Genomic DNA, 26,925 nt, shown 5'->3' on the forward strand with positions numbered 1-26,925 from the left:
GACGCGCAGTAAAGGCGTATAAAGGACAGCTGTGGCCGCGCCCCTCGCCGTCGCGGACACTCTCGACTCCCCTCCAGGTGTCCAGGTCTGCAGTTCCCTCGTCTTCAGAGGGTCCTTTTGTCGTGGCGTGGGCCACACAAGCAGGCGGAGGTAAGCCCTGCAGGGCCCTGGTCTCAGGGACAGCCCGACAGGGGCGCCCCCCACCTGAGAAAGGTGGGCGCGAGTCTGCACCCCACACCACCTTTGTGGGTGCAGACCCCGGGCTCGTCTGCGCCCCGCGGGCTAGACCGCGTCTCCCCTCCCCAGAGCCCCTCCTTGTGGGAGGGGCCCTCCCGCGCGCGAGGGGCGAGACCAGCGCAAACCCCGCAACCGGGTTGCCCCCCCCTCCCCGCGCCCCAGCAACCGTCGCTAAGGGGCGTGGCTCGACCGCGCGGAGCCTAAGGATTCCCGTGGCTCATGAATATTTGCAAGTTCAGCTGAGGCTCCGCCCCCGTTGCCTTGGCGCCCAGGCCCCTCAACCCCGCGGCCGCAAGAACTACCGAGTTGAAGGGAGCGCCCGGCGGAGGAGGGCGCCCGGGGCCTCGGCCGGGGCACGGGGGCCGACCCCCTCAGGTGAGAGCCGAGAGCGCCTTTGGGTCTGGGGCCGCAGGGCCACAGTTTTCCCCGTGCCAAGGGGAGAACGGAGGCCGAGGATGGAGCGGCCACGACAGGGGGTCCCTGTGATGCCCCAGATGTCAAATCTGCTTCCCTGGGTCCCATCCCACAAACCCTGGCTCTGCTGAGGGTCTTGAGGTCACCAGGACAGGAGGAACCACAAACCCTGATCTCAGAAGGGGTGGCAGGTGGAGGGGACCGAGAGAGGCGGTGAGTCCAGCCAGAAGCTGGCATTCGCCTGCGCGATAGAGGGAGAAAGGCCCCCAGGTTTCCAGCTTGGGGCCTCAGGGAGTGGCAGGGCAGGAGGGGATCAAGGCTGTGAACAGAGTGGACAGGTCGAGGCCAGTGAGGGGACAGTGTCTCGAGAGCCTCAGCCTCCTACCCAGGCCCTGCTCATTGGACCGCAGGACCTCTGGCTAAACAAGACCATACCCTGGGCCAGGTCATGGGCAGGACCTCAGGTCAGCTGCTCTCAGGCACAGAGGGAAGAGGGTGGCCCACTGGCTTCCCAAGCTGCAACCTGGCCAGCCCAGACCTTTCCCAGAGCCCCAGGCTGACATCCCGGCGGGAGGGGCAGCATCTTCCCAGGGGGCCTGGTGCTGGGGTCGTCCTTTGAGACGCGGGGCCTTTCACCAGCTGGAGAAAAGGGGGCAGCAGAGGAACTTTTGGAAAGAAATCCTGGCCAGAAATTTCGTGAATCTCTTCCCTGAGGCTCCTCTGCATGGCTTCACCTCTTTGGGTCTTTGTTGTGTGGTCACTTTTCACACAAGGGCACCTGGTAGCCCAGGCAACTTCTTCCAAGGCCCACCACTCCCTGCCACCCTCTCTGGCAAAGCTCAGCTGACACACCCCACCACCCCGGCCAGGGTGGGTGGTTCTAGACATGATGTGAAGGATGAATCGTGACCGCCCACAGGGGCTGATAGACAAAAGCAGTTGTGGGGGGAATGTTCCAGAGCCCTTGCTCTGCACACTGGACATGGCAGGTGAGCCAGGTTCTGCCTGCACAGAACCCACACTGTCTAGGACAAGGCACTCACTCTACTGAGTGAGTCATAAAACACCTAGGGCTGCAGGAGGGACTCAGTCTTATGGGAGTAAGTCCAGGAAGGGGGAAGGGAGCACAGGCGTGGGGGCCAGTGACGCCCTGAGCCTGTGGACGGAAGTAGCCGAGATGGTCCACGCAGCCTTCTGGCTCTACTCACAGAGATGATTCCAGGGCCTGGGGCCGGGTACAGGCAGCTGGGTCTTTAAGGGGCAATGCCAGCTGAGGCTGCTGCAGGTGGGCCCCCTCTTCTGCGGCCTGTGGGGTAACACCAACATGAGCAGGGTCCTTGGGAGACCAGTCCACAGGGGATGGGCCAGAGCAACAGGCTGGGCACCCCTTTTGGAGAGAGTGGAGTTGAGGATGGAGGGAACTGGGGATTTGAATGAAGACTAAGTATCTGCGTTGGAGGGACCCAGAGGGACCCCAGTGTCGGTCACCTACATGGCTGTCTTCCCCCATCAGCCAGGCCAGGATGGTTGAAAGGACCTAAGGGCCAGGGCCCAAGCTGACAGCCCCACTGCCTCTGCGCCTGCTCACTCTGAGCCCTGTGACCTTGGCCCAGCCTGTCCCAGGTCCCTGGAGCACGGTGACCTGACCAGGAAGCCAACTGGACTCTCTCACAGGTGGCGCCTGGGGCCACATGCCACCCTCTTGCCCAGATGTTTGGCCCATGGTGTGAAAGGGCAGCAGCCTCCTGGTGAGGGGATTTGGTGGACACAGGGGTGGGGGGCAGTGCCCGAGACCCAGGTCCTGAAGGCCCCAGGCTCAGAGACCATTGGTGGAGGACAACACGAGGCCCGAGGCAGAGCTGGATGCTGCTCCCAGTGGCAGAGGAGCAAACAGGGCCTGGAGGCAGCGGCCCAGGCTCACGGCCTCCATGGGGTTCCAGAGGGGGAGGCTGGTGCCGGCAGCCCCCAGGACACTGAAGGATGGGCAGAGGCACCAGGAGGACGGCCTGCCCAGGCCAGGGTGTGAGCCCAGGCTGAGGGACAGACCATAAGGGCCCAGGCAGACTCTGACTTCATTGTCGGGCCTTCTCTGGGCCAGAGGGGGGCTCGGGGGGCTTGCTGTGTGTGCAGACCTGTCAGCGGCTCTGCAGGGCCTCGGCTGGGCTGTGGATCAGAGGAGGAGCAGAGGCTGACCGGCTTTGCCCTCTGCCTGCCCCGGCAGGTTGGGTGTGAATGGACCAGGCCTGGGATGGAGCCTGCGGGCCTCGGCCAAGCACAGCCAGCGTCCAAGTGCGGGAGCTGAGCTCGCAGGGCCTGCACAACCCCCAGCCTTGGAGCAAGGCCCCAGGCCACCGTGGGCACGGCCACAGTGGGCAGCTGGCAGAGGAGTGCCTGTCACCCGCCAGGCTGGTGAGTGCGGGGCTGGGCTTGGCTGGCTGCCAGATGCCCTCGGCCCCCTGGACCCCTGCTCCCCGCTGGGGCCTACCCAGAAGTCCCTCGGCGTTCAGGCCAGAAGGGCCCAAGCCAGGCCCTTCCAAGGATTTGCTGTGCATGGGGCTCCAGGGACCCTGAACCAGATAGAAGGGCCCTCGTCCTTGTGGAAGACAGGGTGACAGGCCCCCGGAGCGCACAGCACGCAGACTTCACGAGCTGTGAGCGGAGGAGGCAGCAGGCAGCTGGGGGGCTGCTCCAACGGGGTGTCTCGGTGCCCCGCTGATCCAGCTGTGGAAGCCGTTCTGCCAAACCCAGGGTGCTTATGGAAGTCCGCGCCCCACCCCCCCGCACCCTGAGGCCCCACAGGCTCTGCAGATCCTCTGACTTCGGGCTCTCCCCTGGCGACCCCAGCGCAGCCCTGCCCTCCTGGTAATCGAGCCCCTCCCCTTCCTGGCCACACCCTTCACCCGCCCACGGTTGGCCATGCTGAGGGCTCCTGGGGTCCAGTGCCCCTCCACCCCCACACACACCTGCACCCATGTGAGAGGCAAACGGGAGGGGACCCTTGGCGACCCTGGGGTGACACGACCACCAAAACTCCAAAGAAGGAAGCCTGGGTGCCCCAGGACCCCACCACCTTTCCAACCAACTCGAAGGGCTCACACTGTCTGGACGGGACACTCCTGCAGGCTCCCCGCCCCCCGTGGCCCCTGTGTGTCTCCCCTCCAACCGGGCCTGCAGCACAGCAGTGCCCGAGGTCTGGGTCCAGCATGGACCCGTCACGTCAGGCCGGCTGCCGTACCAGCCCCTGCACTGGGCGGGTGCCTGGGCCAGGGACACCCCACCCACCCTGGAACCTGCCCGTCCTCCACCCGGCTTCTGGCTGGGGAGACTCACTGCCTGCGTGAGAGAAGCCTGGACTCCTGGTCTCTGACAGCCACGGGCAACCTCGGTCCAGGCTGTGGCCCTTAGCAGGCATGCTTCCTAGCACTTGTATCACTGCCCACCACGCCCAGGCCATCCCACTGGTGGCAGCTGGAGCATTTCTGTCTCTGCAGACTCGATCACTGGAGCCAGGGATCTCAGGCCTTGGTCCTCCTAGAGCCACCCATGGGCAGCAAGTGCCTGGCAACCGGTTTCTCCCTGAGGCCGAATCTCACGGGGTCTTTCTAACTCCAAGCCTTTCTTCATTTTTCTTTTTACTGATTTGAGTTGAGAAGCCATTGTATTTTTCGAGCCACGGGTCTCAGAACTCCTGGGCTCTCCCCATTCCAGCTGAACTTTGCCTCCTGCAGGGACTCATCAAACACAGTGAATCGTGGCCAGTTCACTCTGCCCACATCTTGCTGGGCACCTCTCTACCCACTGTCACAAGTTCACTGTGTGCATATTCTGCCAGCCAGGTTTCTACTGGAAACCCTTTTTACCAAAAAATTGCATCATCACATGATCTGTGTCTCCATCTTTCCAGTTTTAGTAACACTCATGTTAGTAATCCCTCAGCCCCAACCCTGCCACCAGTGCCCAATCCACGTTGTTTCATTGTTTTTGTTATGGCAGCTATTGGAGCTGCATCTAGGTCTCAAGTTTTGTATGAGTCAGCTATTGCTATAGTGATGCTGCGTAACAAACAGTCCCCAAACTCAGCAGCTTACAGTATAAGCGTACTGTCCACAGGTGTGAGGGAAGCTAGGGCTTGGCGGTGCTCAGTGGGGCTGAGCTTCAGGCCCAGAGCTGCACTGGGGCTGTTCCGTGGGTCTCATTAGGATGAGCCCCCCCCCGCCCCGCCCAGGGCAGGCCCTTCTCTAGCAATGGCCCCACCAGCCACACAGGGTCACGATCTCCACTCTTGTTACATCACACTTATGGTCCAGCCAGAGCTGATCGTGGCTGGAGTTGACGTGGGTGAGGCAGGGAAACCCCGCACCTGCTCCAGCCTTGTAGCCAAAAGCAGGAGTTTCACTGGGAGGGTGGGGTGGAGGGGTTGTGACTACTGTCTAGGTTCCAGGGCTGATGCCCCTGACCCCTGCAGCAGGCCCTGGCCCAGGAGGATGACCTCCAACTGGTGAGCGTGTTGGAGATGTGTGTCAACACCCGTGAGAACAGCCTGGGGAGCTTCGGTGAGAGCCCCTCCCCACACACACCCACCACCATCCCAGCCAGGCTGCACTTGGAGGGTCTGCCTACTCGGACCCTGCCCAACAGCCCTGGTCATTGGACCCCCTCCTCCTCATGGCCCACCCCGCACACCTCTCTGCAGGGACTGAGGACAGAGACTCTGTCAGTGTCCTGTTCTTCGAGGCAGTCCTGACTCAGAGCCCCATCCCAGGGTCCCCTGCTCTAGAGCCCAGAATGTGAGCCGATGGAGGTTCTGGCCTGGCTATGCCTGTGGGGCCCAGGGGCCAGTCGCAGGAGTGGCCTGGGGGCAAGACCCACGCTCGGTGCAAGGATGCCAGCCAGGACCCCTCCCACCAGAGTCCAGTGCTTCCATGGCCTCCTGTGTGGCCCTGCCCACTCGAGGCACTCTGTACACCCTGGCCTGCCTCGTTCGAGCAGGGCCTCAGGCGTCACCATGTGGCCCCAAGGCTACCCTGGGCCTCAGCAGCTACAGGCAGCAGGGACCAGGGGCACTGGTGTCGCCAAAGGGTGCCAGGGCGGCAGGGCCGGTGCTGAGCTCTCCCCCTGTGCCCCGCAGGGCTGCACCTGCCCAACCTCAGCCAGCTGAAGCTGAATGGCAGCTGCCTGGGCTCCCTGAGGTGAGTGCCCCGGTGGTCTCGGCCTGGGGGGGCGGGGTGGGGCCGGGCATCCCGCTGTCTCTGGCTCTAACGCCCACCCCTGGTCCCGCTGAGGCTGACGCGCTCTGCCTGGAGCCTGCAGGCTGGTTTGGCCTGGTCACCGCAGGTTGCGTGGTCCTCAGAAGTGCCGACTGACCTTCGGCAAAGAAACCCCCACCCGTGAGGCTGGACGGTGCATCACCAACTGGCCTTGGGGTTTGGAGCACTCCCACGCCCCTCACCACCCCTCGGGCCATGTCCCTGCGCTGGGGCATGAGTTGACCCCCATCACCCTTGTGCTCAGCAAGACGAGCAGAGGGGCACAGCCGCTGCTGACCAGCCGGGCCTCGGGCCCCACGTGAAGCACAAGAACATCTTGATAATTAGTTTAAAAGATGACGTGCAGAACGAAGGACAGAGGAAGATTTTTACTTACTTCATCAGGCTGGAAAGGATGAAGCTGAAGTAATATCAGAGTTTATTTGCGTGTTTGAGCAAACGGAGTGTTTTATGCAGCTAGACAGCTGTCCTAAGGCAGCAGGAGGCCAGCCACAAATCTAGAAAGTTCTCCCAATGTTTTAAATGGGCTGTGAGTGTCCAGTTATTTTCAGGGGAGAAGATGAAGTAACTCATGAGCAACCACCTATCTATACTGCTGGTTATTCATGTAAGGCTCCCCCGTGGCTCAGCTGCTAATCCACCTGCAATGCGGGAGACCTGGGTTCCATCCCTGGGTTGGGATGATCCCCTGGAGAAGGGAAAGGCTACCCACTCCAGGATTCTGGCCTGGAGAATTCCATGGACTATATATAGTCCATGGGGTCTCATGGGGACACAGCTGAGCGACTTTCACTTCACGTTACTTCATTTGTATAAACATCAAAAAGAGTTTGATAAAATAATTGAAAGCCTGAAAGTGAAAGCAAAGAAGGTCAGGGGCCACGTGCCCATTGTGGGCAGGGGCGAGCAGGGAGCCAGGCTCCCAGGGCTCCTGTGTGGCCCCTGCGCCTGCAAGGAAGGGTCTGGAAACCAGGCTCTTGGAAACGCCTTTAGTGCATGGTTCAGCCATGTTGTAGGACTTCCCTGGTAGCTCAGCTCGTAAAGAATCTGCCTGCAATGCAGGAGACCCCAGTTCAATTCCTGGGTTGGGAAGATCCCCTGGAGAAGGGAACGGCTACCCACTCCAGTATTCTGGCCTGGAGAGTTCCATGGACTGTATTGAGTCCATGCAAAGAGTTGGACACAACTGAGCGACTTTCACTTCATCTTCAGCCATATTGTGACAAAGACATCAATCCTGTAACTTAACAAAAACAAAAAAATCGTACTTTCTCCATCATTAAGGCTTACACATTAGCTCAACGAACAATAAAAATATATAGAAAATATATGAAGAATGGAAACTATAAAGAGAAGTGGAAGATATAAAATTAAATATGATGTACCATTTGTAACAAAATATTTGATTTCGAGCAAAAAAAACAAGAAAAATCAATTCCAGGAAAAATTGCATCATAAATTTTATGCAAAAATGTGTTCTGTTCCTTAATAACAATAGTGCAAAATGGAAGAAATCTTTAAGTTGTTATCAAATCCCAAAACTTGGCCAAACGATATTTGCAAATCTCCATGGTGTGACAGTGAACTAATATTTTTAAAAGGAAACTAATTCAACACGACAGTCAAACAGAGTGGTATTACAGCTTAGCTGATACAGGGATGGTCAAGACTTTAGAACCTCAGTGGTGTTACAAGGCTGGGAAATGACTGGTGTGATGACTGTCACTTCAAAGCTAAGGGAGAATTCAGCCCCTGAAAGTGTCCTGACATGAGGACTGGTGGGGCTGACTTCTGGGCCAGCCAGCATCTGACACGTGCATCCTTTGCCAGGACTGCTGGGTGGGGAAATCCCAGTAACACAACTAACTTGGGGACTATTACAGTGACCAAAGGGACAGTCTTCACTACCCCTTGTGCTGACTTTTCAGGTGAGTTCTGCCCTCTCCTTGTCTATTTCTGTGGGCTGTTTGTGTAGTCTGGGTGCACTGGAGACTTTGTGACTCTCCACCCTGCCTCCCCTACTAACTCAAGCAGAAACCCCTCATTCTGACTTGTTCTAGCCCATTAGTGCTAGCTGGTGCTAGGGGAGTTTTTTAGGAGATTCGTCCACCTCTTCCCCTCCAAGGTCTTGGAGATAGTCTTCTATTCTCTTCTATTCATTTGTGGTCTCACTTTTTACTTTTGGGTCTTTAATCGTTCTTATCTGCCAGCTTGCCCCCACTCCTGGTGTGAGATGGGGATGCAGTTTTATCCTTCAGCGCGCGCGCGCGGTGGGTCAGCTCCCCAGGCCACGTGGGCACGCCGGGAGCCGAGAGCTCTGTCCTCATGGTGTGGCTCTGTGCTTCTGTGCGACACGTGACCCTCATCTGAGTTTTCCTTTTTCCAAGATGACCTAGCTGTTCCTGGACACTTATTCTTGCCTTTGAGTTTTACAATCAGTTTGTTGAGTTTCACACATCCTAATCCTTCTGGATTTTGGGGGGGAGGGGGGAATTTTTAAAAGTCACATGTTCATTTAATTTTTAAGTTACATACATCGGTGGCATAGCTCTCCATTCATGTGTGCTTTTATGTTTTTAATAGACTTTGTTTTTTTAATTGGAGTATAATTGCTTTACAGTGCTACGTAGTTTCTGCTGCACAACCACACACGCGTGTGCATGCTAAGTCGCCTCAGCCATGTCCAGCTCTTTGTGTTCCCATGGACCATAGCCCACCAGGCTCCTCTGTCCATGAGATTCTCCAGGCAAGAATACTGGAGCGGGTTGCCATGCCTGCCTTCAGGGGAAACTTCCTGACCGAGGGATTGAACCTGTGTCTCCTGCGTGCCGCTCCTGTGTTGCAGGCAGATTCTTTACCACTGAGCCCCCAGGGCAGCCCCTGTATACACATACCTTCTCCCTTTAGAGTTACCCATTGAAGGGATAAACGGTTTCTCACTGCTTAGGCCAATTGGACAAAGGTTTCTGTAACTTGCAGCTGAAAGCATTCTAACTGATAAACTTTGAAGAAGATGTTTAAAGGCTATTTCTCCCTTGTCAGACCATCACAAAATAGGCAACTTGAACAGCAGAAACTGACTCAGGTGTGGGTGTCATGAGTCAAGGTCAAGGTGTGTCTCCTGAGGCAGAAGGAGAACCTGGCATGCTCCTTGCTCCTGGGGGCTTGCTGGCTATCTTTGGCGTTACTCACCCCAGTCCCTGCCTTCACCTTGTATAGCCTAATTCTCCTGGTGTCAGGATCCAAATTTCCCCTTTTTAAAAGGACACCATCCCCATGGGGGCCCAGTGTGCAATGGCTGCAAACAGCAGCCTCCTTGGTAGTGTATGCAACCTGTTGCCTGTACAGGTAGCCCTAAGGGACCTTGGAGACAACTCTTCCTAGTGGGCATTCATGACTGGCCTGCTGTTTCTCAATCTAGACTCCAGACAGGTATGCGCGGTGCCTTTGGAAAGCCCCAGGGCACAGTGGCCAGGGTCCACATTGGCCAGGTCATAATGTCCATCCGCACCAAGCTGCAGAACAAGGAGCATGTGATTGAAGCCCTCCGCCGGGCCAAGTTCAAGTTCCCTGGCCGTCAGAAGATCCACATCTCCAAGAAGTGGGGATTTACCAAGTTCAATGCGGATGAATTTGAGAACATGGTGGCAGAAAAGCGACTCATCCCGGACGGCTGTGGGGTCAAATACATCCCTAATCGTGGTCCCCTGGACAAATGGCGGGCCCTGCACTCATGAGCATCAGCTCTGTTCCCTCCTTAATCACGCTCACCAATAAATGCTATTTCCTGTCAAAAAAAAAAAAAAAAAGGACACCAGTCATATTGGATTAGGGCCCACCTCCTCTCCACTAAGGCTTCCCGGTGGCGCTAGTAGTAAAGAACCCGCCTGCCAAGGCAGGAGACGTTAGAGATGCAGCTTTGATCCCGTGGTCAGGAAAGTCCCCTGGAGGAGGGCCTGGCACCCCAATCCAGTATTCTTGCCTGGAGAATCCCATAGACAGAGGAGCCCCCTGGCTACAGTCCATAGGGTTGCAAAGAGTTGGACACCACTGAAGCAACTTAGCACATGTGCTCATATCTCTACTAGTGATATCTGCAGAGACCCAGTTTCAACATCAAGGCACAGTCTGAGGTCCTGCGGGTCAGGATTCAACATACGAATTTGCAGGGACGCAGTTCATCCACAACAGGAAATGTGCCCTTCTGTGTCCGTCAGTTGGTAAGAACAAGGTCCCCAGCGCTCTTCCTGCGTTTCTTTGGCCAGAATTGTGCGATGTGTACACTCTCTTACACTAACCACTCTCCAGGGGATGGAACTGTGATTGCAGTGGGCTAACCAGGACCCCCGCCTGTGCACCCCACTGCCACTTGGTACAGGGCAGGACACCAGCCTCCTCTGAAGACTGGGCTCCCTGAAACCAGAACTGAATTGCTCCCTTCATATTTATGGTGTTTTGATAATTTGTGGATGAGGTCCTGTTTCTGTTGTATTCTGTTTGGTCTTTGAAAATTTAGAAAAACACTATGCTTATGCTGATTTGGGATAGATTTTTTTAATCTATAAAACAATTGATTTTCATAAATAGGTCTATTACCTCTGGCAATACTGTACCTTTGTTTTGTATTTAAACATTATTGCCAAACTCTCCTGTTAGTTCAAATAATTTGTTAATTCAGTTGGGCTTCTATATGGATGGTCATATTATCAGCAAGTTATGAGCACTGTCTTTCACTCTAATCTCCTTCTCTTTCTTGTCTATGGCTTTGGCCAGGACCTACTAGCCAACATGATGTCAAACAGTGGCAATAATAGTAGCAGGGGTCCTGGGTTTGTTCCTCATCTTAACGGATATGTGTCTGGGTTCTTCTGCATCTGTTGACATGATCATAAAGTGATATTTCTCCTTTAGTCTGCTTGTGTACTAGATTCCATTGACAGATTTTGTAATTCATCCTTACATTCCTGCAGTAACACTACTTGATGAGCTATTTTTAAGTCACTGTAACATTAAAATGTTTACTTCGCAATTTTCACATCTGTCTTTGTCAGTAATAGCCCATTGATCGTCCAGTTTGTACTTCTCTGGTCCCGGAATCGAAGACTGACTCAGACCCATGCTTTTACTGTTCTTTTCAATTGCCTAATTTTTCTTTAAAAAAACTTCTGTATAAGAAATTATTCTGGAAGATATTGACTATTCCATAATAGAATGTACTTTAAAACTGATACAAACCTGGGGACTTGGCAGGGGCAGAGAGGAGGGAGGGGTGTTAGTGACCATTTAATTTCTTTAGTAGCTATTAATATACTTTTCTTTCCTTTTTAAAAAAACATTTGTCTATTTGGCTGCCTCGGGCGGTACGTGGAGTCTTCGTTGCCACGCGTCGGTTCTCGAGGCGGGGCGTATGGATTCAGTACTTGTGCTGCGTGGCCTTAGTTGCTGTGAAGCAGGTGGGACCTGAGTCTCCCGAGCAGGGGTTGAACCCATGTCTCCTGTATCGCAAGGCGGATTCTTAACCACTGGACTGCCAGGGAATGCCCTAGTTTTCTGTCTTTCAATGCCAGCTCTCTGGGTTTTCAAGAATATTGGTGTACAGGTGGTTCTTAATGGTCTCTTGCTATTTTAAATTGCTGCCAGACCATAATTATTCCTCTTTTTTAAGTCCCTGGGGACTTAAAAATTTGCATGGTCCCTCTGTTTATCCTTGACCAGTCTTGCCAAAGGATTTTCTGTAAGTTTTTAAAGAGTCAGCATTGGGCTCTGTTCATCTTCTCTGATTTTTCTAGTTATTACTAGTTTTATTCTGATAGCTTTAACAATTTTTTTTAATTGATTAACTTATTTATGACTGCCCTGGGTCTTCCTAGCTGTGTGCAGACTTTCTCTAGTTGGCACGAGCAGGAGCTACTCTCTAGGTGCGCAGGCCTTCTCACCGCAGTGGCTTCTTGATGCCCAGCATGGGCTCCTGGGTACGTGGGCTTCAGGAGGTGTGGCACGCAGGCTGCAGGCTCAGCGGTTGCGGACAGTGCCAAGGGGGAGTAAGATGTTCAGGCACCTTCACGGAACATTCTGAGAGGCATAGAAGGACACATGGCCTCTTTGCACCCTCAAAACAAAAAGAGCATCTACAGGAAAAGAGGAGAGAACAGCTACAGGCGCTGAGCAATTAAATGTGTGATGTTGACAGCAACATGGGAGACAAGGGGGCCTCCCGGAAAGCAGAGGAAAGGTGCAGGTTTGGAAACGGGAGCGAGAAGGGCCGACATCGAGACCACACGGGCGAGGCCGTGCTCCAAACGTGAGAGCAGAGGACATTAGGAGAGAAAGCACAGACAAGTGCATCCCGGGAGCCGACGGAGAGCGCCAGTCCACCCACCCTCGGGGGAGCAGCCACCACGTGGGAGGCAGCACAGACCAGTCCCGGCGGGGAGGGGTTTTCCTGCAGGCAAACCTGGGCTGGGGAGGGGCTGCAGGGGGAGAATCACCTGCAAGAAAGGCCTGGGGAGAGCAGGAGGGAGGGCCCCTGCCGGCCCCGCTGTGGAGGCCAGGTCCACCGCAGTGGGCAGCAGCCGTCAAGCACAAGGGCGACCTGCAGCCAGGCCTGGGCCCTCCAGCGGCTGCAGCCAGGAGCGAAGACAGGCAGCTGGGTGCTCTGGAGCTCCTCCTTGGCCTGGAGGCCGCACAAGCCAGTCCCAACGGCCCCTGCATCTGGAGACAGCAGATGTGGGTGGTGGCGGGCACGAGGCATGGCACAGGGCCTGAGCGGTCACCGACACAGCCCTCCACCTCAGGACAGCACTGACCAGCCCCCCTGCCCTCTGCAGGGACCTGGGCACCTCCCTGGGCCACCTGCAGGTGCTCTGGCTGGCTCGCTGCGGCCTGGCTGACCTGGATGGCATCAGCTCCTTTCCTGCCCTGAAGGTGGGTCTGCCCTGCCCTGGGTGGGGGAGGAGAGGGGCAGGGCGCACAGGGGGCAGGAGGTGGGGGGCGGCCCTGGCTGAGCACCCTCTCCCCCGCTGTGCCCCCCAGGAACTCTACCTCTCCTACAACGACATCTGGGACCTGAGCCCGCTGTGCCTGCTAGAGCAGCTGGAGGTGCTGGACCTAGAAGGCAACTGTGTGGAGGACCTGGGGCAGCTGCGTTACTTGCAGCTGTGCCCGCGGCTGGCCACGCTCACCCTGGAGGGCAACCCACTCTGCCTGTGGCCAGGCCCCGGCCCAACCCACCAGGTGGGCACCACCAGGAGGGAGGCGATCTGTGGTGCCAGCCCCTCAGCCAGCCGGGGGACCGCTTTGCCCGCCTGAACGGGCCAGGTCGCAGCAGACCCCGGGGGACCCGCCCAGGGCACATCGGGGCCTCCTCACCGGGAGCTCCTCCTCATATTGCTGGGGGCCCGGCGGCTGCCCCCACACCGCCCTGGGCCATGCACGACTGGACTCCGAAGGGTCACACATACCCAGGCCAGGCCCTAGCTCACGTGTGCTCCCGGGAGAGGTCTGTGCACACGCCATACAGAGCGCAGTCTCCACGTGGAGTCGTGTACGCATATCCCGCAGGCTCCGTTCAGAGGTGCCCCTGTGCTGGGGGCCGCACCCCCTCAGCCAGAGCTCCCTCCGCCTGCCCGGCTGCTTCCACCACCCACAGGGCCAAGCTCTGAACTCAGGGCAGTCCTGCAGGCCAGAGGGTAGCCCTGGACCCTGGCAGTGAGCCCACAGAGCGCAATCATATGTGGGCAACAGCCCAGGGTCCCAGCAGTCCCCGAGGTTCCAGAGTGACCCAGGCGGGCCTGGCCCCAGCAACCCCCAGCTCCCCAGTGGGGCTAGGGGAGCAGCTCAGGCCCAGGCTGGCCTGACGGGTTGGCTGGACTCAGGCCCCCCCCCCACCTGCAGGTGCCCCGAGGCTACAACTACAGGGCAGAGGTCAGGAAGCTCATCCCCCAGCTGCAGGTCCTGGACGAGCTGCCCGCTGCGCACACAGGCCTGCCGGCCTCTCGGAAGCTGGACCAGGACTGGTTCCTGGTGAAGGAGGCCATCAAGGAGGGCTGCATCCTAGACAGCCTGCTTCCCAGGCCAGGTACAGGCAGCCACGTCCAAGGGCCTCGGGCTGGGGCCACCCAGCCCGGCCTGCGGACCTCACCTGCAAGCCCCAGGAGGGGCTGCACCCCGGTCCCGCTCGCAGGCTGCCTCCTGTGTCCCTTCTCAGACCTGACCCCTTGTCCCCAGAGCCCTGCACACACACCCCCAGGCCAGGACACCCTCTCTGGGAGCAGCCTTGGTGCAGGCCTCCCCCACTATCTGCAGAGGGAAGGGAGAAACCTGCCACCCCGTGACTCGGGGCCTCAGGCACACTGACACTGGGCAGTGGGCTCCGTGGACGGGGTTCAGCTGGGGGGACTCTTGGCTGACCAACTGGCGTGGGCCTTGGTGACCTCTGATTTTGACTCTTGGGCAGATCGAACCCACGGATCCCCCATGTGGAGCCTGAGCCCTGAGCTGTGCCTGCCTGAGACCCAGCCGCGGGCCCCCAGGCGCTGGCCTCTCTCCCTGCTGGCCCCCGGGGTCCCCCTGACTGAAGGCCTCCTTCCCAAGGGCCCGGCCCCAGAGGATGACGCCAGCAACCTCACCCATGGTAGGTGACCCGCCTCAGTGTGAAGTTGGCCCTGAAGCCCCTCAGCCCCAAACCAGGCCCAGCCGCACCCTCTTCTCCAGGCACCGGCCGGGTCCTCTGTGGGAACCCCACGAAAGGCCTGCAGGAGCGTCGGCACCAGTGCCAGGTACAGCCTGCCCCCACGGCGGGTGGCACCCTGGCCAGGCGGCACCCGTCCCCCCAGCCCCGGCAGGCCGTGCCCTGAACCAGCCCTCTCCCTTCCTAGGCTGGGGTGCACCCAGAGAAGCTGCCGCTTCCCAGGCTGGAAGAGCTGGCCCCCAGGGCCTCCGCCCCAGGGCCTGACCCTGCCAACGATCGCGACCTCCTGGCCTCGGCCGGGCTTCAGGCTTTGAGGGAGCTGCACCTGCGGTGGGTGCCCCCTACCCCCCACCCCAGCCCTGCCACCCTGTGTGCTCTGATCAGGGTGGGGGGGCTTGTGGCTGAGACCTGCCTTGGCTGAGTGGTCGCTGGTCCCCGGGTGGCTGGAGAGTCGGGTCACAGGACCCCAAGGCTGGGGGACCAGCCCCAAGTTACACTCCTCTGGGATCTGCTCCAAAGGAGGAGCTGGCTGCAGCCTCCCCCACCCACACCCCAGCCCCCTTCTCAGTAGGTGCCCAGAGTCCTGGGAAGAGAGGGCCGCAGCCCCCTGGGGCCCACAGAGGGGCCCTGAAGAGCAAGAGGACAAGGCTGGGCCCAAGCCTCACTGCAACCCCCCAAGCCTGGCCCCAGGTAGCCTGCCCGACAGAACCAGCGCCGCAGAGCAGCACCGGGCTGAGGCGGGAGGGGCAGGGAGGGTCTCTCCTGGGGTTGGAGGCTCCAGTTCCCCTCCCCTGAGCCCCGGGGCCAGGCAGCCGGGTCAGCTGGGAGAGGGAGACGGGAGGCCCTCCCGACAAGGGCGGTACATGGCACAAGACCAGCGAAGGGAGCAGGGCCCCCCCCCCCAAGGTGGTGGGCAGGAGACCACGGTGGGGGGTAGCGGGTGGCAGCTACTGCCTTTCCTCTGCAGACAAGGCCTGTCCTGGGCTGGGACAGAACTAAGCCAGGCAAGACCCTCCCTCAGGGACACTGGCTTGAGAGTGACCATGGCTGAGCAGAGCCAACGCAGGGGCTGTGAGGCAGAGAGAAGGGGCGAGGGGGGCTTCCTGGAGGAAAGGTTTGAACCGAATTGCGGAACAGCTGGGCGGGCAAACCTGGGGAGCGGGCATTTGTAAGCAGGGGCTTGCAAGGACCCTGCGGGTTGGTGGGGGGAGCACCAAAGAGGCCAGGATGGAGCAGGGACAGGGCCGAAGCTCTGCATTCGCTGTGCTGCTGCTGTGCCTGAGGGAGGGGCTGGGGAAGGGGGGCGTGACTCAGCCAGGGACCTCACCACCTGGCTGAGGCCACCGAGATGAGGGCGGAGGAGAGGAGGGAGCGTGGGCAGGCAGCCAGCAGGAGTGGCTGGAGGAGCGACAGCCAGTGAGGGACAGAGAGGTGCTAGGACCTCCTACTTCAGTCAGGGTCCAGGTGGGCACTGGGTGACCATGAACACACCCACCCAGCCTGCCCTCAGGGGGGTGCCAGGGCTTCGCTGCATGGGGGAGGTTTGGGAACGACCCTGGGGCCACCTGCCTGTGAGCAGACACTGTGGCCCTGCCATGTGGCCCGGCCCTGGTGACGCCAGTGGCCCTGTCTGACCTGCTGTCTTTCCTCCTTTCCCAGAGTCTTCCAGGACCTCGGGGTACAACCTGATTCCCTGTCCCCCCAAGTCCTTCATGCCAGACCGGGGCCGCAGCTCCTGGGGGTCCGCAGATCTGCAGTTCCGGGGGCGTAGGCTCAGAACCCTGGGTAGTTTCGGGCCTGGCCTGTGTCAGGGGCTGGCTCCAGTGACTGCTCTGAGAGCCCGAGAAGTGACCTCGGGCCCCAGCCCTCGAGCAGAGGGATGTCCAGGCCCAAAGCCAGCCCCAGACTCAGCAGCCAGACCCGCAGCCTCTGGTGCATGCCGCACCTGACACTCACCACCCCAGCCCGACCCCACCCTCGTATACACCCCTACCCACTGCCAGGCCGGCCTGGAGGGTGGCCAAGGCGGGGCAATTGTTGGAGGCCCAGCGTGCACTCCGGCCTTATAGAATCCAGAGCACCTGGGCCAGCGTGCTAGGGAGGGAGAAGTGGCACAGGAGAGGACCCTCTTGGTGGGGGGAAGTCAGGAGCTGGGACCACCAACGGTGGAGAGGTAGAGCCCAGGATAGAATGCACAAGTCCCCACCACTGGCCCAGCCACCCACCTCTTCCATGAGGCCTGGCCTTCCCTGAGGAGCAGGCTTGGGAAAGAGCAGGTTGGGCCCTGGCCAAGGTGGCTGGAACTGGGCCCTGCCAGCCCTTGGCCAGCCCTCCAGCCACCCAGGGCTCTGAGCCACCCTTGGGCTGCTGCGGTCCCAAGTAGAAGCACTTGCCGTCGGCCAACCCTGGTGGACCGGTGGGGTTCCCCGCCTGGGGATGGGAGGACCAGCTCCCTCCTCTTGGGGCTGGATACCCAGAAACCAAACGAATCATTTTCGACTCTCAGGTGTATAGAAATGCGGTTTACTTGGTAGGCGGCGTTAGTTCAATAAATTATGCAGCCAGCGCCGTCTGCCTCCCGTGCTTTCTCCCTGCCCCACCGCCACAGTCGTGGATACGCGGGGGCGCAGCCGTCGGTACCGCCGCCCGGCCCGGCCCTACAGCGGCCAGCTAGTGTCCGCGGTGATGGGCGGGCAGCTGAGGAAGCGGAAGCCGAACCTCCTCTCAGCCGTGCTCTGCACCGACAGCGTCACCATGGGACAGCCGCGGTCCACCCTCTTCCGGCACACCTGGGTGGGGCGGAGCCCGAGAGGCCGCTGGACGGGAAGGGGCAGGGCCTGACGGAGGGCGGGGCCGGAGGGCGGGGCGGGGTCTGAGGGGGGGGCCTGGTGGAGGGGCCTGAGTGCGGGGCGGGGCCTGACGGAGAGGCGGGGTCTGAGGGTGGGGCGGGGTCTCAGGGCGGGGCCTGAGGGCGGGTCGGGTCCTGAGGGTGGGGCAGGGGTCTGGTGGAGGGGCGGGGCCTGAGGGCAGGCGGGGCCTGTGGGTAGGGCAGGGGCCCCGGTGGAGGGGCGGGGGCCTGAGGGTGGGGCGGGGCCTGTTGAAGGGCGGGGCCCGGTGGAGGGGGCAGGTCTGTGGGCGTGGCCTGATGGAGGGGCGGGGCGGGGCGGGGCAAGGCACGGCACAGCACTCACCCGGACTTTGTGCTCCTTCCTACCCTGGCAGTCCTGGAGGCCCACCCCGACCTCTGCTCAGGAAGAGAATGGGTGGGGTCAGCCGGGCGCCCCCTCCTTGCCGGCTCCACGTTCCTCCCAGCTGCTCACTCACCGGGGATGGGGATGGCGGGCAAGAGCTCTGGGTGGGTCTGGGCCGCGTCCTCGGGCCATACTGGCGCCTCCCGCTGGCGGAGGAGCTTGGTGGTACTCAGGCGGGGCAACCGGACCCGCGGCCTGGGGAGGTGGGGAGGGATCGTGAGAGACAGCCTGCCAGCGGGAAGGGGTGGTCCCGGGGCAGACGCGGCCTGGGGAGGTGGAAGACCTGAGAGGAGTCCAGAACAGACGAAAGGGTGGGACCTGGGGAGGGGGCGGGGTGCAGTCCTAGCAGGGAGTCTGGGGTCTTTGCCAAGTCCGGGCCTGGGGAGAAAGCAGGCACTGAGGGACTCGCGGTCCCCACCCCGGCCTCCGGCGCCCAGCCCGGGCCTCCCGCACCCGACCCTTGCGCGGGGGTCGAGGCTGGGGCTGATGCTCCGCAAGGTCAGCTCCGGGCCGGGCCTCTGAGAGCGGGAAACTGTCGATGGACAAGTCGGTGTTGTCTGCGAAGATCCTGGACACTGGGGTCACGCAGTGTGGGGACTGGTGCTCGCTGAGGACCTAAGAGGCCGTGGGAAACACGGAAGTCACCCCTACTCCACAAAGCCGGCCCATCCCCCCACCCTCGCTGGGACCCGCTCTGACCTCGCCTTGGGGGTTCAGGAGGAGGGTCGCACAGCCTCGGCTGGAGTGGAAGTGGACGGGCTCCTGGCCCGAGGAAGAGGGCTGCTGCCGCCTGGTGCTGCAGGGCCCCTCGCCCCACACCTGGGAAGAGCGGGGGGCGGGGCCCCGGGTGAAGGGGGGCCGCCGGAGGGCTGGGCCTCGAGGGGCGCGGGGAGCGGGGCGCACCGTGATGTGGTGCCGCGGAGCCAGCAGGGTGCTGGGTGGGAAGCGGTACATGCACACAGGGAAGTCGAGCACCAGCTGCTGCAGCACGAAGCCGCCCAGGTCCACCGTCTCCTCCAGCGACTGGTTGAGGATGCGCACGAACCTCTGGCGGCGGCTAACCGCCACGATCTTCAGGCAGGAGCTCGAGGGGCTGGGGCTGGAGCGCAGGCAGGGACGCTGTGCCAAGTCAGTGGGGTCCCTCCCGCCACGGTCCCACTAGGAGACCTGACCCTGCAGTCCCAGCTGGGTCCCCGCCTCACCTTGGACAGCGCCCGGAAGGCCAGAGATGGGAATCCACCCCAGACTCAGGCTTCTGGCCATTCTTGCCCTGCTTGTCTGAGCGGGTTTTCTGGAGATGCAGGGAGAGGCAGACTGCCTGGGAGGGGGACCCCAATTTGGAGGGTCCAGGGTCCACCGAGGACATCTCCTGTGAGGCCGGACCCGGCCCGCAGTACCCTGGAGGTCCATGTGGGGGAGGAGCAGCAGCAAGGGTCAGATCTGAGCAGGAGGGACAGTGAGCCCCAGCACCTGGGGAAGCAGAGGAGTGCTGCACAGTACTTGGTGGGGGGTGGGGCGGCAAGTGAATTCAAGCCAGAGCACAAAGGCAGCAGCAGGAGTCCTCCAAGCCCACCCTAACCCCTAGGGACAGGGTTGGAGAGGCCCCTGCTGCCTCAACCTGGGAAACTGTGAAAGTGGGGAGGTTAGGGGGATGTCCTTCGGGGCTTGGGGCAGAGATCATAGTCCTGCAGGTGTGGGAGGGGGAAGAAACCAGGGGAGACCCGCCCCTCTCCACCTTCGAATGTTGCCTGACTGTCCCTGCAGAGGCTCTGTGCCCGTGCCTCCACCTGCTTGGCAGTGCGGCCAGGCACTGGGGGACGGGCCCCTGTCACTTTATGCACACGATTATGCGCCACCAGCTGGCTGTTGCTGGACTCGGAGTCAGCGCCCCCGGAGCTGCTGGTGCCCACCAAGGGCAGGGAGCTCCACTCGACACTCTTGAGATTGTGCTCCTGGTGCCTACAGCACAGCTCTGAGCTCCACTGGTCAGGCGGTGAGGCTGTTGGGAGCTGCGGGGTCCGGGGGTGCCTGCAGGTCATGACCAACTTGCTGCCCAGGGCTCTGGCTCCTGGACCCCAGCCCTGCCCCCATCTGACCTCCATCAGATGGGAGCAGGGCACACCGAGTTGTGGCCCCAGTCCCTAGGACCCCACCTGGGCAAAGGGCTCATGGGTAGACAGAGATGGCCCCAGAACGATTTCCCTTCATCCCTGACTACAAGCTGCAGGTCAGAGAACTGATGCTCAGAAGGTTTAAATGACCTGTCCACGGACACTAAAGGGTGGAACCTGGACTTTGGTTCACCCCAGCCAAGGCAGGCCCTCCCCTCCTCTCCCTCTCCCCTGCAGAGTCCCCATCCAGTGCAGTTACTTTTGATCTGAGTTGGACTCGAGGTTGGTGAAGAGGTTAGGGTACCGGTGGGCAATGCTGTTCCAGTCCACATCCTCCAGCCGGAAACCCTGGCCAGGGAGCAACAGGCAGGTGACCCGACCCTCCTGCAGGACTGCAGATCCAAGAACATACCTGGAGGGCCTCATTTACCTCCCCAGCAGTGGGGGCCTGATCGTTCTCAGAGAAGTCACTGAGGTCCATCAGGGTCTCTGCCGTCACCACCTGCAAAGGGGACAAGAGGCCAGCAGGCAGGGGCTGCGGGGGGAGCACACCCCTCTGCCCAAGGCCACGCTGCCCTCCAGCCCCCCCAGCACCTGAGGCACACACTTGCTAAGAGCCAGGTGGGAGGGACCACAGGCTTGGTTGCTCATCCCTGGTCCAGGGAGGCCAAGGCCCCTGAGTGGAAGCACCAGTCTGAAGGGGACAGCCAGCTGACCAAGGAGGGTGGGCTGGGGGGCCACCCGTAGCCAGGCTCACCTCCACGCTGCCCGTGGAAGACCGCAGCATGCGGCCCACCCAGGAGGAGCGGGCCAGCTGCAGGAGGCAGGACTTCCGGAAGGCCTGCAGCTCGGCCTCCAGCTGCTGCAGCGCGTCCCCTGTCTGCTGCAGCCGCTCCTCCAGGTGCTCCTTCTCCTGCACCGGCGGGTCGGCAGTGGGCGGGGCATTCCACAGACCCCGCCCCCGGCCCGCCCCACCCTGGCTTGGGCCTCACCCCCCACCCACCCGCACCCCATCCCCAGCCCTGATCCCTCTTGCCCCTCACCAGTTGGGCCTTTTCCTTCTGCACTTTCAACTCCAAAGTCAGCTTTTGGACCTGGTTTTGCAGGAACTTATCCTGACTTCTCGAGCTCCTGGGGGAGGGATAATCTCAGCAGCCCCACCTCTGGGTCCGCAGCCTCTTCACTCATTAGGGTGCCAGGGTCAGGCAGGTGGGTCAGGCCCTGAAGAGGTCTGGGTTGGAGGCGGGGTCTAGGCTGGGTTCAACACCCATCAACATGCTCGGGGGCTAGGGTCTGGGTGGTTTACAGTGTATTAACTTCTTTAGGGTTAGGGCCAGCCGGGGACTGAGTGGTGGGGACCAGTGCACACCACTGACCTCTCGGCCGGAAGCCCAGCCACCTCCTGCAGGATACGGCAGTGCCGGGCTTCACGCTGATTCTGGATGGCCCACCGCAGGGCCTGGATCTCCAACTCCCTCTGCCCCCAGAGCAGCTGTAGGGTGCGGGGGTCCAGGGACTCCAAGGCCGACCTGAAACACCAGCCCCCCACGCTGCTTGGTCAGGCCCTGCTGTCTGGCTGGCCTGGCCCGAGCAGCTGACCTCACCCCTCTCCTCCTTACTGCAGGTTGATGGAGGAGACTATCCTGGTGGAGCTGGGCTTGGCGTTCTGAGGGCTTGTGGGAGCCACCAGGTCTGCAGCGGCACCCGCTGGAGGCCCCACATGGCCACTCACTGGTTCTCGGTCCACCAGGGACGCGAGAGCCTCTTCCTCAGCGTCTTCAGCCTCCTGACAAGACTTGGGGGCCATTCTTGATGTTGCTGGGGGTGCTGGGAGGAGGGGTGGTGGGGCTACACTGGGTCTGGTGTGTGTGCAGTCTCCAGGGCTCTCCTTACACGGCCAAGCTTGTGTATGACAGCCCCAGATGGTACTGCTGGTTCATGGGGTGTCACTCTCCAAGAAGGGGTGTGTGCGTGTGTGTGTGTGAACGTGCGTGTGTGTTTGCCCCACTGAATGGCACACTACCAGTCACCCGAGTGTCTACACCCACGCATTTCTGAGCAGGCCGGGGCAGCAGGGCACCCCCACCCCTGGCACATCTTTGGGTGCTCAGCCATCCCCTGTCGTCTCCTCCCTGTCACCCTTGCCTCCAGGACCTGAACACCTGTCCCCCAGCCTAGAGAACGGGTCCCCAAAGGTGCTGGTCCTTCACTGGTGCGGTCTCTGTCCCCTCAGAGCCAGGGTCCTCCCCAACACTCACCTGAGGCCTGAAGTACAGGCAGGCCTATGGAGAGAAAGGCTCTACAGGGTTGCCATGGATACTAGCAGCCAGAGGGGAGGGGCTGTTTGTTACCAGGAGCTTCCAGGGAGACCTAGACCAGGGCCCAGGTGAACCCTGGCCCCGTCCTTGTCCAGCCTGAAGGAGAAGCTGTGAGGGGCTGACCTGTGGCTCAGCTAACCTCAGTAGACCCAGGGGACACAGAGTGACCCACAGGGCCTGCCACCATCACCCGCTCAGCTCAACAGCCCCGACCAACCCTGGGGAGGCTCCTGTGGGCGCTCCCTGGCTGACCATGGCGGTCACTGGGTGTTGGGGGCACTGCTGCGCTGTGAGTGTATCCACAGGCCAGAAGGATGGCTGTGCTAAGCATGTGACCTCACTGGGGCCCGGCTATCTGGGAAAAGGGAAGAGAGGGAGGGGACAGCCCTGAGAACCTGGGAGAGCGGCTTTCTGAGCTCTGACCAGCAGCGGGCCCCCTTCCGTGCCTTCCCCATCCCCTTTGCTGAACTGACTGCTGCCCCTTTACCTAACCCCTAGTACAGAAGCCTCCCTCCCGGCATCCACCCACAGCTCGAGAGCCCTGTAAGGAGCCTCGGGGCACGAATAATGACAATAATAGTTCTCACTGAACACAGAGTTCCAGAGAATAGCAAGGAGAGGTAAGAAGGCTTTCTTAAAGAAATACTGCAAAGAAATAGTGGAAAATAATAGAATGGGGAAGACTACATATCTCTTCAAGAAAATTGGAGATACTAGGGGAATATTTCATGTGAAGATGGTCATGCTAAATGACAGAAACAGTAAGGACCTAACAGAAGCTGAAGAGATTAAGAACAGGTGGCAAGAAAACACAGAAGTACTATACAAAAAGAGATCTTAATGACCTGGATACCCACGATGGTGTGATCACTCACCTAGAGCCAGACATCCTGGAGTGTGAAATCAAGTGGGCCTTAGGAAGCATCACTATGAACAAAGCTAGTGGAGTTGATGGGATTCCAGCTGAGCTATTTAAAAATCTTAAAAGATGATGCTCTTAAAGTGGTGTATTCAACATGCCAGCAAATTTGGAAAACTCAGTTGTAGGCCACAGGACTAGAAAAGGTCAGTTTTCATTCCAATCCCAAAGAAGGGCAATGCCAAAAAATGTTCAAACTACCACACAATTGCATTCATTTCACATGCTATCAAGGTTATATTCAAAATTCTTCAAGCTAGGCTTCAATAGTATGTGAGAACTGATGTTCAAGCTGGATTTAGAAAAGGCAGAGGAACCAGAGATCAAATTACCAATACTCATTGGATCATAGAAAAAGCAAGAGAATTCCAGAAAAACATTTACTTCTGCTTCATTGACTATGCTAAAGCATTTGACTGTGTGGATCACAAAAAACTGTGGAAAATTCTTCAAGACATGGGAATACCAGACCACCTCACCTGTCTCCTGAGAAATCTGTATGCAGGTCAAGAAGCAACAGTTAGAACCAGACATGGAATAATGGGCTGGTTCCAAATTGGGAAAGGAGTACGTCAAGGCTGTATTTTGGCACCCTGTTTGTTTAACTTCTATGCAGAGTACATCATGTGAAATGCTGGGCTGGAGAAATCACAAGCTGAAATCAAAATTGCTGGGAGAAATTTCAACAACCTCAGATATACAGAAGGAGAAGGCAATGGCGACCCACTCTAGTACTCTTGCCTGGTAAATCCCATGGACGGAGGAGCCTGGTAGGCTGCAGTCCATGCGGTCTCGAAGAGTTGGATACGACTGAGTGACTTCACTTTCACTTTTCACTTTCATGTGTTGGAGAAGGAAATGGCAACCCACTCCAGTGTTCTTGCCTGGAGAATCCCAGGGATGGAGGAGCCTGGTACATTGCCGTCTATGGGGTCGCACAGAGTTGGACACGACCGAAGTGACTTAGCAGCAGCAGCAGATATACAGATGATACCGCTCTAATGGCAGAAAGCAAAGACAAACTAAAGAGCCTCTTGATAGGGTGAAAGAGGAGAGTGAAAATGCTGCTTTGAAACTCAACATTCAAAAAAATTAAGATCATGGCATCCAGCATATTAAACAAACAGAGACATCACATTGCTCACAGAAGTCCATATAGTTGGAGCTATGTTTTTTTCATATGGTTTTCCATATACAACCATATGGTTGTGTGGATCACAACAAACTGTGGAAAATTCTTCAAGAGATGGGAATATCAGTCCACCTTACTTCCTCCTGAGAAATCTGTGTGCAGGTCAATAAGCAACAGTAAGAACCAGACATGGAACAACAGATTGGTTCCAAATTGGCAAGAGAGTACTTCGAGGCTGTATATTGTCACCCTGCTTATTTAACTTATATGCAGAGAACATTGTTCGAAATGCCAGGCTGGCTGAAGCACAAGCTGGAATCAAGATTGCCGGGAGAAATATCAATAACCTCAGATATGCAGATAACACTACTCTTATGGCAGAAATCGAAGAAGAACTAAAGAGCCTCTTGATGAAGTATAAGAGGAGAGTGAAAAAGCTGGCTTAAAACTCAACATTAAAAAAACTAAGACCATGGCATCCAGTCCCATCACTTCATGGCAAATAGATGGGAAAACAATGGAAACAATGACAGACTTTATTTTCTTAGGGTCCAAAATCACTGCAGATGGTGACTGCAGCCATGAAAGTAAAAGACACCTGCTCCTTGGAAGAAAAGCTATGACCAACCTAGATAGTATATTAAAAAGCAGAGACATTACTTTGCCAACAAACGTCCATCTAGTCCAAGTCATGGTTTTTCCAGTAGTCATGTATGGATGTTAGAGTTGGACTATAAAGAAAGTTGAGCGCCAGAGAATTGATGCTTTTGAACTGTGGTGTTGGAGAAGACTCTTGAGAGTTCCTTGGATTGCAAGGAGATCCAACCAGTCAATCCTAAAGGAAATCAGTCCTGAATGTTCATTGGAAGGACTGATGCTGAAGCTGAAGCTCCAATACTTTGGCCACCTGATGTGAAGAACTGACTCATTGGAAAGAACCTGATGCTGGGAAAGATTGAAGGCAGGAGAAGGGGACGGCAGAGGAGGAGATGGTAGGATGGCATCACCGACTCAATGGACATGAGTTTGAGCAAGCTCTGGGAGTTGGTGAGGGACAGGGAAGCCTGGTATGCTGCAGTCCATGGGGTCGCAAAGAGTCGGACACGACAGAGCAGCTGAACTGAACTGAACTGATGGTTTTTCCAGTAGTTATGTGTGGATATGAGAGTTGGACCAAGAAGAATGCTGAGAGCCTTCAGCTGAGCAGAATTGATGCTTTCAAATGTTTGTGCTAGAGAAGAAAGTGAAAGTGAAATCGCTCAGTCCTTTCTGACTCTTTGCGACCCATAGACTGTAGCCCACCAGGTTCCTCTCTCCATGGAATTTTCCAGTCAAGAGTACTGGAGCGGGTTGCCATGTCCTTTTCCAGGGAATCTTCCCAACCCAGGGATTGAACCCAGGTCTCCCACATTGCTGGCAGATGCTTAGAAAGTATATTAATCCTGAATATTCCCTGGAAAGACTGATGCTCAAGCTGAAGTTCCAATACTTTGGCCACCTGATGTGAAGAGCCAACTCATTGGAAAAGGCCCTGGTTCTGGGACAAATTGAAAGCAAAAGGACAAGGGGGTGACAGAGGATGAGGTGGTTGGATGGCATCGCCGACTCTATGGACATGAATTTGAACAAAGTTGGGGGAATAGTGGAGGACAGAGGAGCCCGATATACTACAGTCTATGGGGATCACAAAGAGTCAGATACGACTTAGGGGCTGAACAATAACAAATAGTTCCCTTGTCCCTGGACCTGGACAAAAGTGAGCCCCAGACCTGACCCATAAGACCACGCCCTCTACTTTTTGCCCCACCCCCACCCACCTTCATTCCCTCACCATGCATTCATTCAGACTTTCGGCTTTTGCTCCTGCAGGGCTTGTGGTGGGCAGGAGGAAGAAACTCCGCTCTGGGTCAGTCAGACTTGGGAAGTGCAGGTTCTAGACGTCCTTGCTGCTGATCCACACAGACGGCACTGAGACTATGAGGGGCTCCGGCTGCCGCGCCGGCCTGGGGTCTCCGGGCAGAATAGCAGGACTCGCCTGGCGGAGGAGTGTGTTTACAGCTCGGGCCAGCCTTGGGCCCCATTGAGCCTCAGACAAAGAGCCCAGGGCCTTTGTCCCAGGCAACCTCTTGGCGGCCCCCTCCCCCATCAGGATTGTCAGCCTGGCAGCAGCCGGAGAGGACCAGTGGCCAACCAGCTCCACTCCCTCCCGCCTTGAGCCCCCGACCCCATGAGTCCCATCGCGTCCCAGGCGAGGTGAGGGGCGGTGTCAGCCCCGCTGCCCTCCTGGGTGCAGGCCGGGCTCGCGGGGTCCCGGGCAGGCGCCCCCTCCCTTAGGCGGGAGACTCATCAGACGCTGCGGCTTCTGCGAAAGTCAGCCAGGAAGCGCGGCGAGGCACCTGGCCCACGCGCCGCCTGCGCCGCGGAAGGCAGCGCTCTTCCGCGCGGTGAGCGGGTTCGGGGCGCGCGTGGACCGAGACGCTCTCGGCCCCCGGCGCGGCCGAGCCCCGCCCACACCTGGGCGCCGCCGTGGGCGGGGCGGGCGAGGAGCCAATGGGGAGGTCCAGGGGAGAGGCTCTGCGTAGGTGGC

At 58.6% G+C, this 26,925-nt stretch overlaps 2 protein-coding genes and 1 non-coding gene across 8 annotated transcripts; 2 read left to right on the forward strand and 1 right to left on the reverse strand.

Annotated features, from left to right (window-relative positions):
- Positions 1–17: 17 nt before the first annotated feature.
- On the forward strand, positions 18–17,175 carry LRRC56 (leucine rich repeat containing 56). 6 transcript variants are annotated; one of them, XM_043451256.1, is made up of 13 exons: positions 18–150; positions 510–612; positions 2,873–3,060; positions 5,117–5,204; positions 5,780–5,840; positions 12,746–12,842; positions 12,951–13,151; positions 13,812–13,995; positions 14,374–14,550; positions 14,631–14,695; positions 14,795–14,937; positions 15,164–15,297; positions 16,267–17,175. In XM_043451256.1, exons 3-13 carry the CDS (start codon positions 2,884–2,886, stop codon positions 16,554–16,556), a joined length of 1,617 nt encoding a protein of 538 aa, XP_043307191.1. In that variant the 5' UTR covers positions 18–150; positions 510–612; positions 2,873–2,883; the 3' UTR covers positions 16,557–17,175. The 6 variants fall into 6 exon arrangements, with proteins under 6 accessions (XP_043307191.1, XP_043307194.1, XP_043307195.1 ...); XM_043451259.1 differs by having other exon boundaries at positions 15,176–15,297; XM_043451260.1 differs by having other exon boundaries at positions 15,179–15,297.
- Positions 9,166–9,294, forward strand: LOC122431499. Its single transcript, XR_006266523.1, has one exon. It is a non-coding gene; the product is annotated as a small nucleolar RNA SNORA70 (small nucleolar RNA).
- Positions 17,169–26,876, reverse strand: LMNTD2 (lamin tail domain containing 2). The gene is made up of 14 exons (XM_043451575.1): positions 26,170–26,876; positions 21,346–21,498; positions 21,013–21,100; positions 20,727–20,882; positions 20,400–20,471; positions 20,229–20,317; positions 19,515–19,886; positions 19,061–19,357; positions 18,762–18,957; positions 18,558–18,677; positions 18,277–18,473; positions 17,932–18,053; positions 17,799–17,851; positions 17,169–17,396 (listed from the first exon to the last, which is right to left on the reverse strand). The coding sequence occupies exons 1-14, from the start codon at positions 26,178–26,180 to the stop codon at positions 17,265–17,267; spliced, it is 2,058 nt and encodes a 685-aa protein (XP_043307510.1). The 5' UTR covers positions 26,181–26,876; the 3' UTR covers positions 17,169–17,264.
- Between the last annotated feature and the right edge of the window lie 49 nt (positions 26,877–26,925).

Source organism: Cervus canadensis, chromosome 29, assembly GCF_019320065.1.
Source record: "Cervus canadensis isolate Bull #8, Minnesota chromosome 29, ASM1932006v1, whole genome shotgun sequence".
Taxonomy (NCBI): Eukaryota; Metazoa; Chordata; class Mammalia; order Artiodactyla; family Cervidae; genus Cervus; species Cervus canadensis.

Bases quoted from the DNA above. Each gene is read 5' to 3' on its own strand.
- LMNTD2 (XM_043451575.1), bottom strand. The intron at 20,883-21,012 runs GTGAGGGGCAAG...CCGCCGGTGCAG, and splicing joins AGAAGGAAAAGGCCCAACTG to GAGAAGGAGCACCTGGAGGA. The intron at 19,358-19,514 runs GACATCCCCCTA...CCCCCCACCAAG, and splicing joins CTCTGCCCCAAGCCCCGAAG to TACTGTGCAGCACTCCTCTG.
- LRRC56 (XM_043451256.1), top strand. From the start codon at position 2,884: ATGGACCAGGCCTGGGATGGAGCCTGCGGGCCTCGGCCAAGCACAGCC. The intron at 5,841-12,745 runs GTGAGTGCCCCG...TGCCCTCTGCAG, and splicing joins AGCTGCCTGGGCTCCCTGAG to GGACCTGGGCACCTCCCTGG. The intron at 13,996-14,373 runs GTACAGGCAGCC...ACTCTTGGGCAG, and splicing joins CAGCCTGCTTCCCAGGCCAG to ATCGAACCCACGGATCCCCC.